Below are 11,879 nucleotides of genomic sequence, written 5' to 3'. Positions count from 1 at the left end.
TAAAGAGGAATGGTCCAAAATTCCTCCTGCAGGTCTGATCCTCAACTACAGAAAATGTTTGGTTGAGGTTATTGCTGCCAGAGGAGGGTCAACCAGTTATTAAATCCAAGGGTTCACATACTTTTCTCACCCTGCACTGTGAAGGTTTACACAGGGTGTTCAATACAGACATGAAAACGTATTGTGTGTTTAGTTTAAGCAGACTGTTTGTATATTGTTGTGACCTAGATGAAGATTAGATCAAATTTCATGACCAGTTTATGCAGAAATCCAGGTATTTCCAAAGGGTTCACATACTTTTTCTTGCCACTGTACATGCAAAAGTTACATTTAGAATGTTTCTGTCATTTAGCAAACACTCTTATTCAGAGCAACTTACAGGAGCAATTAGGGTTTAAGTGTATTGCTCAAGGGACAGATTTTTCATCTAGTCTGCTCGGGGATTCAAACCAGTGACCTTTCGGGCTACTGTCCGAACGCTCTGAACCGCTAGTCTACCTGCTGCCCAGTTACATGCATATGTTAATGTAGGGATATTTTCTGACCTGCAAATGTAGCCTACAGTATTTTTAAGGCTCCTGTTGCGGTTTGGCTCTCTCTATCGCTCTACTCTGTTGCCTTTACACAACTAAAGTGCCATCCAGAGGTGAGTAGGGATGGATTTGTGGAAGCACAACCCTAACCCTGCTTTAAATCACACCCCCAGGCTTAAGGGTGTGATTCAGTGACCTGGAAGGTGGTCAATTAGAACATTCCGTACATAGCTTCATTGTCTATGAACCAGAAAACAGATTAAAAGACTAAGCAGTGAACTAGAGACCAAGCAGTGAACTAGAGACCAAGCAGTGAACTAGAGACCAAGCAGTGAACTAGAGACCAAGCTGGAGTCAAAGTCCTATTTATTCTGTTCAGTAGATTTTGCCAGACATGTTGTTTCCACAGCTGCTGTCACATCGCTATCAGTGACAATAGTAAAGACGAGTGGTTGGTAGCTGTTTCTTTAGTGTGCAGGTAAACGATTACTTCCCATTTAGCTTTCTTGAACATTGGTAGGAGGCGGTTCGGCAATGTTCTTCTGATAGGCACAGAGGTGGAACCCACCTGAAAGAACGAGCAACAAGGAAACGGTCACTGCCTTCAATTGACAATATGCCAAGACCCTGTACTTAGAGGGACTAAGCCTTCTGGCAAGTCTGAATTTGGATGGCCTGAAAAGCCCATGTGACATTGACACAATCTACAGCACCTGCACTGTCTGTTGCTGACAGATCCATCCTAACCACGTATCTGTTGAAGGAGTGAGAGCATTGCTAATCGAAGATCGATTGCAGAGGATTCTAACCCCACTACAGACTGTACACAACAGTATGTATTGTACACAAGCTATATTGCTATCTAAAACACATTACAAGGCCTGATGGGTTTATTAGAGAAGGAGGTTACCAGCAGCGAAAGATAAGATGATGGCCACCCAAGCTACGATGTAGGACCAGGAGAAGCGCCAATCAAGGAAGCGCTTGCCAAAGAAGTTGACCGTCACGCCAGTGTAGATGGCCAGAGCTAACAGAGCTAGGAAACCTGAGGGATGAAACAGAGTGGTAGAGGAAGAGAAACACCTGTTGTGGCCAAAGCAGAAACACCTTTTGAAGAATGGTGATATTCAAGTCTATAAACAAATTTATTAAATAACGTACTAAAAATAATTATAGACTGCTCCACTATCCCATACTTCCTACTTTCATAATCTCCTTTCCTCTCATCCACCTTTTATCTCCTCCACCCCATCTCTCCCTCTCCTCCACCTCTCCTCTCCTCCACCCCATCTCTCCTCTCATCCACCTCTCCCAGAAGGAACTGGACAGGTCAAAGTAAACCCCCTGTAGGTCTTACGTAATTTTAACTTTCCTGTCTTTTCAAATCGGGTGTTTACCTGACAGGAGCAGAGCGAAGCCCCCAGTCCGAACCCTCCTGCTCTTGGTGCCGTTGCCGAAGGCACTCAGGCCCAGCAATACGCCAGCAAAGCAGCTCAGCACAGACAGCAGCATGAAGGCCCTTGTCGCATCCCAGAAGGCTGTGCAGAGAGGACACCGTCATATAAGTATATTAACATTGGTAAGTAATCTCTTTCCTCTGTGTAGCTATAATTTCTTGATCTGTCAGTATGTAGGACCTTCATACATTTCTAAATAGTTGGCAGGTCTGTGTTTTCCAAAAACTGGTAATCATGTCAATGTCAGCTGACATTCATAACACTGTCATGAAAGTAAGACAAATTAAGAGAGCGGATGCTAAAACACAGGTTAAAGGTCGAAGCGGATGCTAAAACACAGGTTAAAGGTCAAAGCGGATCCTAAAATACAGGTTAAAGGTCAAAGCGGATCCTAAAATACAGGTTAAAGGTCGAAGCGGATCCTAAAATACAGGTTAAAGGTCAAAGCGGATCCTAAAACACAGGTTAAAAGGTAGATTGTACACTCTACTACTCGGTACTCACCCACAGTGATGGTGTGGGCGTGGCACTTGTGATTGATGCAAAACCTCCAGAGGCCCTGATTGGCCGACGCTCCCGAGTAGCGGTACTGCATCCAGAAGTCGGTCGCCGTGGACACGATGAGGAGCACGAGGGCGGCCACCCCACAGAGTGTACCCCCTCCTGCTAAAGTGTACAGCATCAAGGAGAAGCCTGGGATAGCACAGTCCTCCTAAATGCACCACAACTATTTGATGTAGAAAAATGAGAGGGGAAGACAGTTAATCACTATGTATCACTCTAACCATATGTTGTTATATCCTGTACATCACCAAGTATAGGAAAACTTTTCAAAAAGTGAACCATGTGTTAAGTTATTTACAGCCTGTTTTTAAAATAGATCAGAGGGAACCGTGCTTCATACTCATGACATACATTTGATAGAAGAGACTTGCCGTTGAATTAATAGATTTCCCCCCCTCTGAGAAAACCAGGCAGAAAGTTTCATAATCACATAGAGAAGTGACAGCCTGGGCCTTTTTGCCTTTTAATAACAGGTTCAGAGACATTGAAATACATCAAACTATCGTCAAATGATAAACTTTTTTCAAACTCCCTTCAACAGTTGCAGTCTAACCGAGCAAGTCTAAGTTCAAACTAAACGTAAAGGGGGAAGGTCCCTTTTAAAATGTGCAGACAGAATTATGGTGATACTTCAGGATATTATTGTTGTTGGCTCTGAGGGCAAGGTGATGGTGATGGACTTTCCACACAGCTCAGATCAGCACATTGTTCCCACTAGGACATCGGCCCTTTGCTTTACCCTCCCCATCTGCTGGGGTGGACACGTGCTGGGGTGGACACGTTCTGGGGTGGACACGAGCCGGGGTGGACACGAGCCGGGGTGGACACGTGCCGGGGTGGACACGTGCCGGGGTGGACACGTGCCGGGGTGGACACGTGCCGGGTGGACACGAGCTGTGGTGGACACGAGCTGTGGTGGACACGTGCTGGGGTGGACACGTGCTCGGGTGGACACTGCAACGGTGTGTGGCATTGTAAACTGTTTCAGCCATGAGCTCAATTTGTTCAAATGCATCCGTCCTTGGGTCTAATCTGGCATACTTACATAAGGGAACGCAGTGTAGTCTGATCTGTGATTAGGTTTAACAGGAAGGATGCATTTTTTAAGTATTCAAGCAGGGCCTTTATTGGGAAGTCAACCTTAACGCTTTAGAGTGGACACATCTCTAGTTTTATGGCATGTGAAGGCGGTGACACGTACCATTAATATAAGCACACTCTGCACTTCTAGTCATGCTAAGTGTTAAAGCAAAACAAACATTTCTAATCCATTCCGAAAATGTAATTTCATTTCAAAACCTTTTGAAATGCACATTTCCATCTGATCAAGAGCAACCAAATACCAAAGCAAACACAGCTAAAGGCATGTTAATGAGAATGCTGAACAAGCGGATTCAACCCATTGTTTCCAAGTAATTCCCCCCAACGCTTCACAACTAATCTTCTGATGTTAAGCAATAGATCTGTCAGCATGTTGCTCTGTGACCAGCATGATGGGGTGCCATACCGCGCTGGCCTAGTTATGCATCCACCATAGCTCCTGGAAAGGGCAATGTGAAGAAATCTCAACGTCAGCCCAGTACAGTTCAGGGCAGCTCAACAGTGAGAAAAGGGTACATTATTCCATAGTTGCCGTTTCAATTCCTGCAGCAGCCTCAATTCATCAGAAGACCAAAAGCTCTAAAACAAATGAAAATCTGACCATTTATTTACTTTTAATTCTTCATAAACTTGAATAACAGGAAAGGACCCCAAACCCTGGGGTGTCTCCAAAGATATGGTTTGGTATAAAGTCAATTTAAAGTGTGCAGATAGATACCTGTTGGTTGCTGTCTGTGTCCAGGGTTGTTGGCTGTCTGTGTCCAGGGTTGTTGGCTGTCTGTGTCCAGGGTTGTTGGCTGTCTGTGTCCAGGGTTGTTGGCTGTCAGTGTGCGTCTATCCTTTTTATGCCCTCCACCCATGGCCCTTATTGTCTGCCTGTACAATAGAGGGAATGATCGAGTGCAACATGTGAATGATGGTAATCCCTCTCTCGTTTACCAGCTCTCTATTGCACACCATTACCCCCGGGCCCTGTGCCTCCCCTCTCTTCCTCTAACCTGTACGCTTGCTCATTCTCCCCATGTCTTTAACCTTTCCCTCATGGCCTCCCCCCTCACCTGTATTCTCTATATATGTCTTTAACCTTTCCCTCATGGCCTCCCCCCTCACCTGTATTCTCTATATATGTATTTAACCTTTCCCTCATGGCCTCCCCTCTCTCACCTGTATTCTCTATATATGTCTTTAACCTTTCCCTAATGGCCTCCCCCTGTATTCTCTATATATGTCTTTAACCTTTCCCTCATGGCCTCCCCCCTCACCTGTATTCTCTATATATGTCTTTAACCTTTCCCTCATGGCCTCCCCCCTCACCTGTATTCTCTATATATGTCTTTAACCTTCCCTCGTGTCCTCCCCCCCTCTCACCTGTATTCTATATATGTCTTAAACCTTCCCTCGTGTCCTCCCCCCTCACTCACCTGTATTCTATATATGTCTTAAACCTTCCCTTGTGTCCTCCCCCCTCTCTCACCTGTATTCTCTATATATGTCTTAAACCTTCCCTCATGGCCTCCCCCCTCTCTCACCTGTATTCTCTATATATGTCTTAAACCTTCCCTCATGGCCTCCCCCCTCTCTCACCTGTATTCTCTATGTCTTAAACCTTCCCTCGTGTCCTCCCCCCTCTCTCACCTGTATTCTCTATATGTCTTAAACCTTCCCTCGTGTCCCCCCCCCCTCTCACCTGTATTCTCTATATATGTCATAAACCATCCCTCATGGCCTCCCCCCTCTCTCACCTGTATTCTCTATATATGTCTTAAACCTTCCCTCGTGTCCTCCTTACCTCTTCTTCACTGTCCTCTTTGTATCTTTCCTCTCAGAAAGTGGCTGATCAGCCCTGGCAGGCAGCACTCTACATCATGGGACTTTGTGGCGAGGACCACGACCCCCCGAGGTCAACCATACCCGGCCTGGGTTCACTATGTTTATTACTGCAGTAGTGGGTACCATCCAGGGTCAGAGTGGTGGTGGGTACCATCCAGGGTTCTCCAGGACTTAGTCCAGGGTCCTCTAGGGTCTGGTCCAGGGTTCTCCAGGACTTAGTCCAGGGTTCAGTCCTATATTAACACCACTCTGAGGGTGTCTCAGGGGGGGTTGGGATATGCAAAAAATAAAACTTTCCAATTCACACGTTTATAAAACACACTTGTACACATGTGAAATAGAACAAATATAAGTACCCACCACAGCATCTGTTTCAGCTAAATATGGTTCAGAGAGGAGACCATAATATTGAATACTTGAATCTGGTGTGTTACAACAGAGCTGGATTGAAAGCCTGCACAGCCAGCAGCTCTTCTGGACTGGAGTGAGACAACCCTTCAGTAGTAACCCTCTGGTTACTGCCTGTTGCCTGGTATATGTCTTGGAGGGCCCTGGAGTAGTCACTGCCTGTTGCCTGGTATAGGTCTTGGAGGGCCCTGGAGTAGTCACTGTCTGTTGCCTGGTATAGATCTTGGAGGGCCCTGGAGTAGTCACTGTCTGTTGCCTGGTATAGGTCTTGGAGGGCCCTGGAGTAGTCACTGTCTGTTGCCTGGTATAGGTCTTGGAGGGCCCTGGAGTAGTCACTGTCTGTTGCCTGGTATAGGTCTTGAAGGGCCCTGGACTAGTCACTGCCTGTTGTCAAATGTAGGTCTTGGAGGGCCCTGGAGTAGTCACTGTCTGTTGCCTGGTATAGGTCTTGAAGGGCCCTGGACTAGTCACTGCCTGTTGTCAAATGTAGGTCTTGGAGGGCCCTGGAGTAGTCACTGTCTGTTGCCTGGTATAGGTCATGGAGGGCCCTGGAGTAGTCACTGCCTGTTGTCAAATGTAGGTCTTGGAGGGCCCTGGAGTAGTCACTGTCTGTTGTCAAGTGTAGGTCTTGGAGGGCCCTGGAGTAGTCACTGTCTGTTGTCAAGTGTAGGTCTTGGAGGGCCCCAACAGACAATGCAGCGATCATCCCTGTTCAGATACAAGTTGGGTCATTGTGAGTCCAGTTGGAACATGGTCCTGACACCTGACATGGTCCAGTAGTAATAGGATGCAGCAGAGCAGTTCAGAGTACTGCAGATGGAAATGTATTGGACATGTTTCTCTATCATGTGGAGTAGAGGGTTGTGTACACCTTGCATTTCTATCTGCAGTGTGCTTAACATCGTGGCAAACTGAATGAGGCCCGGGATTCAATCCCATCACGGGTTAGAAGACATTTCTGATTGCGTCGACATATGCAGCGTTTACCGTGAATGTAATCTCTGCGAACACTGGAACATTACCGTAATACCAGGTGCTAACATGCCCTCATCTTAAGACCGGTGTAGATAAAAAATAACTGATTGTGAAGGTTAGAGGATTGAGGTAAGAAAAAGGTACAGGTATTTGAACTAGAAAAATGTTTTTACAAACTAAAACCACAATGGAACTCTGCTTTTTTTTATTTTTATAATTCAAATAAAAAGTTTACTCCAAAACAGCTTGATATTTTGTTTTAATTAACAATAATCAAAACAAACCATACAGGCAATTCTACAAAGAATATAAAAATATTCATTTTCACCAACATCAGTGTTCAAGTAGAGCTGATCTATTCCAAAACCACACATCAACAGAACAGAAACATAGAACAGGTGTGTGCATAGGGAACTGGGTATGTGTGGATATTTTTTGAATTGAGGACATCTCTTCAGTGGCAGGTTATATGAAGCCCTGTATGGCATCGTTATAGTCGCTGTGGAAACCCTCCCTGTGGGACTGTTGTTGCGTGCGAGGGTGGTGGGATGTCTCTGAACTGGAGGTATATCTGCAGTGGAGGGGGAAGAGGAAGCTGTCGGACCACAGCTGTCTGCATCAGAACCACTGAACCTAACTCTTCCCTGACCCGCAGCCTGCAGAGGTGAGAGAGAGATGGCACACACTCTACACACACACACACACACCATTATTACTCATCTGTTGACAGTTTTCCGTGTGTGTGCGCATGTGTCGCTCTTAGTTGTGTGCATATTATCCAGTGGTTGAATGCCCTTATTTTAAGTCAGTCTGGATAAGACGTTCTTCAGCTAAATACACGTACAAATATGATTTTTTTTGCGTCTTACCGTGATGTGGCCTCCAGGTGCTCTCCTTTCGGGGTAGCAGTATCTCCTTTAGTGGGTGAGAGAGAGTCGACCAATTGACAAACTGGAGGAAGTAATTCAAAACCTCACTGTCTGCCTTCCTCAGGGTGTAAGGTTTCTGCAACAGTAGGGAGGGCTCCAGGCCTGCCTGAAGTAGCGTGGGCAACCAGTAGGAGGCATGGCATACCATGTCGAGCGCCTCACACACCAGCCCACGCAACTCTTCTGGACTGAGTGGGCTGTTGCTCTGCTGCTCTGGCCTAGAGCAGAGCGAGATGGTCCTGCTTAGCTGATCTGGTCTGGGGATGCTCCTTTGTTGTAAGACATACTGCAGCACATCGGATTTGCACATGGCCAGAATGTAGAACCATTCCCGCCCGGTCAAAGTGGCCCCTGCGGCTACCAGCAAGCGTGCCGAATCGCTAAAGGGCTGGGAGGATGTGCATTTCAAGGCCAGGGTGTAGGCGAGCGGCGATGTGGTGTCTGAGCTGAAGAGGGAGCTACAGTCCTGGGCGTCTGGGCTGAAGCCGGCCCTCAGCAGCAGATCTACACAGTGGCTGTGATTGTTCTTCACAGCAGAGTACAGCGGACTCAACTCACCCTCTCCACGGTCACACACCCGGTGTGTCACAGCAATCAGCCTGGCCAGGACAGTGTTGTGGCCGAACTCGGCAGCTGCGTGGATGGGGAGCTGTGGCCAGTTGTTGGAACAAGACAGATTTGGGTTGGCATTGTGGTCCAGAAGAATCTCCACACAGCCCTCGTGGCCCTCCTGTGATGCAATCAGCAGCGGTGTTGCCAAGTCTGACGCCTGGGCGTTCACATTGGCACCTACAACCCCAACATGTAAACAACATGCAATGTTTATACAGCGACTTAAAGGCCCAATGCAGCCATTTTTATATCAATATCAAATCATTTCTGAGTAACAATTAAGTACCTTACTGTATAAGGTACATTCACACTGCATTTCAGCCCAGGGCTAAGGGAGATTTTGGCCCTGGTCTAAGCGAGTGTTCAGACTTGCGCATTGTAAAGTGAGCTAGCGCCAACATTAGCCCAGGGCTAGCTGGCTCTGGGCCGGAGCAGGGTTAGCACTGACTTTTTGTGGCTAGCCCCAGAAACATGGTGCCAAAATAGCCCGTGTGAAACGAGGTCAAGAACAGCGCATAGAATTCACTGTCCAATCACAATAACTGCACTTTCAATTAGCACATGCTCGTGATGCGTTCTGCACGCTATATTAATAAGTACATTTATAATATTTCATCCAGACATATGCAGACAAAAAAACTTGAAATACTTTAATCTGTGCAAAAACATTGTTTTTTATGGCTATTTTCTATTGTCATTTAATTGGATATATCCATGATAATAATATTGTTGCATGATTTCGCCTGAACCAGAAATCTTCATGTCTCTTTCCTTCATAGCATTCTCTGTACAGGGGCGAGATCGCATTTTGAATGTGAAACATTGTTGCCGAGGTCAGACAGGCAGACTGCAAGGTTTATACAAACAATCACTTTTGGAAATCAAATGCTAGAAGCAGGAGGACTTCAAATGCTAGGCTAGAAGCAGGAGGAAATCAAATGCTAGGCTAGAAGCAGGAGGAAATCAAATGCTAGGCTAGAAGCAGGAGGACTTCATGTGTTAATAAATGTCTTATTGTTTATAACATTGGTTGCGTGGCAGAGAGAGAATGTTGGTCGCCCGTTAGCCCAGGGCTAAAGCTTAGCCCAGGGTTAACAAATGGTTGTGTGAACACAGGATAAGCTAGCCCATGGCCAGTCTCGCCTGGGGATACGAACAATGCAATGTGAAAGGGCCTATAGATTTCCATTTAAAAATGGGCAAAAATTGCTTTTTAGCAACAATAAACAACCTCAAGCAATAATTTTGTTAGGTCTGTCGGAGTGGTCTATGTGGGGAGAGTAAAATTGAAAACTAGCTGTAAATCGGCAGTTTTGGAACGTTTTGTTATTGGTCTAATAACCAATTTACTGTATAGTGACGTCACCATGGAAAGCCGCAACTCTCCATGGGCGACCATGCAAACCTGCTGATTAGAAGGTCCTGTGTAGATTGTATTTTTAACCAGCAACTATCAGGAAATAACACATTCAATTTTTACATGTTTTTACGGTGCTTGTTTCATCAGCTGTGGTACAATATGATATAAAACACAGAGAAAAAATAACAGAATTTTGACTGAACTGGGCCTTTTTTAAATAAACATATATATTTTTTAAATCAGAAAGCGCACACAGATATGTACCTGCGTCAGCGAGGATCTGGAGACACTGCTTTTGTCCGTACTGTGCAGCCACAAACAGGGGAGTGATCATGTGGTCGTCAAACACCTCCAGGCGACACACGCCCACCAGGATACGCACAATGTCACTGTGACCTTTATAGGCAGCCTGATGAAGGCAGGTCCAGCAGGAGGCCGTGTGTGTTCCGTTAACCTCTGCCCCTTTCCGCACCAGCAACTCCACGATATCTGTGTGCCCGCAGTCCACTGCTACACACACACACACACTTTTAATAAGACCTATAACACAGTTCAAGTGTTTTGTCTATGTGGGTGTGCCTTACCAGCGTAGAGAGGGCAGGACAGGTCATTGGTTGGCTGGTTGATGTCAGCGTGTGCTCTGAGGAGGAGCTTGACCACGGCCAGGTGTCTGCGTTGCACGGCCAGGTACAACGCCGACTCACCCTCATGTGTCAGAGAGCCCACGTAGGCACGGCAACCACTGGAGGCTCCTGCTGAAGGAAGGGCCAATGGAAAGAGGAGCCAAGGAGGTTAGTGAAGGATCCACAAAGAGGAGCCAAGGAGGTTAGTGAAGGATCCACTTTTAGAATATTGAAATGCCCCTTAGGTGCCCTGTTCAGATAGGCTATATTTAAATTAATTGAAAACCCATCTCTTCCCTTTCACTAATTGGAAAAGACTTGACAGGAGGAAGCTCATCATTTTGTTGCAGTGGAGGCTGGCTCATAATAATGGCTGAAATGGAGTCCGTGGGAATGGTATCAACCACATTGTACTATAATGGAATTGTATCATCCACATCGTTCATGTGTATGATACTATTCCATTGACTCGATGCCAGCCGCCACTGTTAGGTTGGGTTTTCACTTGGTCAGTTCCTTCGGATCAGAACAATGAAGGAGGTGGATTTATTTTCACAAAGAGCCGTAGAATTAGAGATGGTTCCCTTCTCTCAACTCAAACCTTACCGGCAGCCTTAAGTAGCTGGCGCACACATACGATGGTTCCGGCGGCTGCAGCCTCGTGGAGGGCGTTCCAGCCACGGTTATCCCTGCTGTCCACACTGCAGCCTCTCTGGATCAGTAAGCTCACACGCCTGACATTTCTCTCGCGTGCTGCCACGGCAAGACTGGACACCGTGTCGCTGTAACACTCAGTAAAGTCCATCCTCCTTACCTCTCACCTGAACGAAAACAAGACACGGATATAATAGGCCTATGAGTAACGAGAGGCGACGGAGAGAGGGATGAAAGAACACATTGAAGGGATCAGAAAAGGAGGTTCACTTAATAGTCTGGACCTAGATCAGTTTGTGCTCTTCAACTCCGTTGCTGTCATTATCGAGACAAATAATGAGTTGGGGTGATGGCACAAACGGATTGGCATGCAAACCAATTTCAATAGGCCAATATATTAACCGGTATGTATAATGTTCGCTATCGTTACTTCTCTCTAGCTACTAGAAGTAGCCCAAATCCTCTAGTGGTGACCCTGCTAAGCTAACGGGTTAGCTAACTAACAGAAGTAATAGGCTTGTAAGACTGCATGTTTAGTCGACAGAAGTGTGGTTGGCTATCAAAATTATTCTTATGCTGCTACAATTTCTATTAGGACGTATTAATTCAATAAGAAAGCAGTTTAGCTACCTTTTCTCGTCTTCTCAGCTGTTTGCAACATCGACAAAACACCCGCGTTGAATCACTTCCGTACACACTCGATGTATACCCTATCATTGGACTAAAAGTGAAAACTCCGCCCATCCAGCGGCCCGAGGATGGTGACGTTGACCAATGCGTTCACCAATCATGAGCAAATGATGGTGAGGACATAGTTTAAAATAGAAGAGCTG

The 11,879-nt window shown here is 46.1% G+C and overlaps 2 protein-coding genes across 5 annotated transcripts; both read right to left on the bottom strand.

The window, feature by feature from the left end:
• Positions 1 to 859: 859 nt before the first annotated feature.
• lim2.2 (lens intrinsic membrane protein 2.2) lies at positions 860 to 4,579 on the bottom strand. 2 transcript variants are annotated; one of them, XM_036939156.1, is made up of 6 exons: positions 4,374 to 4,579; positions 2,495 to 2,716; positions 1,931 to 2,071; positions 1,444 to 1,578; positions 1,247 to 1,287; positions 877 to 1,101 (listed from the first exon to the last, which is right to left on the bottom strand). In XM_036939156.1, exons 2-6 carry the CDS (start codon positions 2,670 to 2,672, stop codon positions 949 to 951), a joined length of 648 nt encoding a protein of 215 aa, XP_036795051.1. In that variant the 5' UTR covers positions 2,673 to 2,716; positions 4,374 to 4,579; the 3' UTR covers positions 877 to 948. The 2 variants fall into 2 exon arrangements, with proteins under 2 accessions (XP_021443654.1, XP_036795051.1); XM_021587979.2 differs by lacking the exon at positions 1,247 to 1,287 and having other exon boundaries at positions 860 to 1,101; positions 2,495 to 2,717; positions 4,374 to 4,541.
• A 2,531-nt stretch (positions 4,580 to 7,110) lies between these two features.
• asb3 (ankyrin repeat and SOCS box containing 3) lies at positions 7,111 to 11,805 on the bottom strand. 3 transcript variants are annotated; one of them, XM_036939042.1, is made up of 6 exons: positions 11,677 to 11,805; positions 10,999 to 11,213; positions 10,354 to 10,524; positions 10,034 to 10,276; positions 7,738 to 8,586; positions 7,111 to 7,555 (listed from the first exon to the last, which is right to left on the bottom strand). In XM_036939042.1, the coding sequence occupies exons 2-6, from the start codon at positions 11,195 to 11,197 to the stop codon at positions 7,359 to 7,361; spliced, it is 1,659 nt and encodes a 552-aa protein (XP_036794937.1). In that variant the 5' UTR covers positions 11,198 to 11,213; positions 11,677 to 11,805; the 3' UTR covers positions 7,111 to 7,358. The 3 variants fall into 3 exon arrangements, with proteins under 3 accessions (XP_036794937.1, XP_021473270.1, XP_021473357.1); XM_021617595.2 differs by having other exon boundaries at positions 10,034 to 10,279; positions 11,677 to 11,804; XM_021617682.2 differs by having other exon boundaries at positions 10,034 to 10,279; positions 10,354 to 10,521; positions 11,677 to 11,804.
• Positions 11,806 to 11,879: the final 74 nt, after the last annotated feature.

The sequence above is a fragment of the Oncorhynchus mykiss genome, chromosome 1 (genome assembly GCF_013265735.2).
Source record: "Oncorhynchus mykiss isolate Arlee chromosome 1, USDA_OmykA_1.1, whole genome shotgun sequence".
Lineage (NCBI taxonomy): Eukaryota > Metazoa > Chordata > Actinopteri > Salmoniformes > Salmonidae > Oncorhynchus > Oncorhynchus mykiss.
The sequence above is the reverse complement of the archived record's forward strand: the minus strand, read 5'-3'. Positions and strand labels throughout refer to the sequence as shown.

What these genes read in the sequence shown, in the direction of transcription:
- lim2.2 (XM_036939156.1), bottom strand. Translation starts at nt 2,672, where the DNA reads ATGCTGTACACTTTAGCAGGAGGGGGTACACTCTGTGGGGTGGCCGCC. An exon ending in CTTCGCTCTGCTCCTGTCAG is followed by an intron (nt 1,579 to 1,930) that starts GTAAACACCCGA and finishes TTCATCCCTCAG; the next exon opens with GTTTCCTAGCTCTGTTAGCT. An exon ending in CATCTTATCTTTCGCTGCTG is followed by an intron (nt 1,288 to 1,443) that starts GTAACCTCCTTC and finishes CTCCTTCAACAG; the next exon opens with ATACGTGGTTAGGATGGATC.
- asb3 (XM_021617595.2), bottom strand. Translation starts at nt 11,197, where the DNA reads ATGGACTTTACTGAGTGTTACAGCGACACGGTGTCCAGTCTTGCCGTG. An exon ending in CCAGCTACTTAAGGCTGCCG is followed by an intron (nt 10,525 to 10,998) that starts GTAAGGTTTGAG and finishes CCCTTCCTTCAG; the next exon opens with CAGGAGCCTCCAGTGGTTGC. An exon ending in CACCTGGAGGCCACATCACG is followed by an intron (nt 7,556 to 7,737) that starts GTAAGACGCAAA and finishes GTGTGTGTGTAG; the next exon opens with AGTGTGTGCCATCTCTCTCT.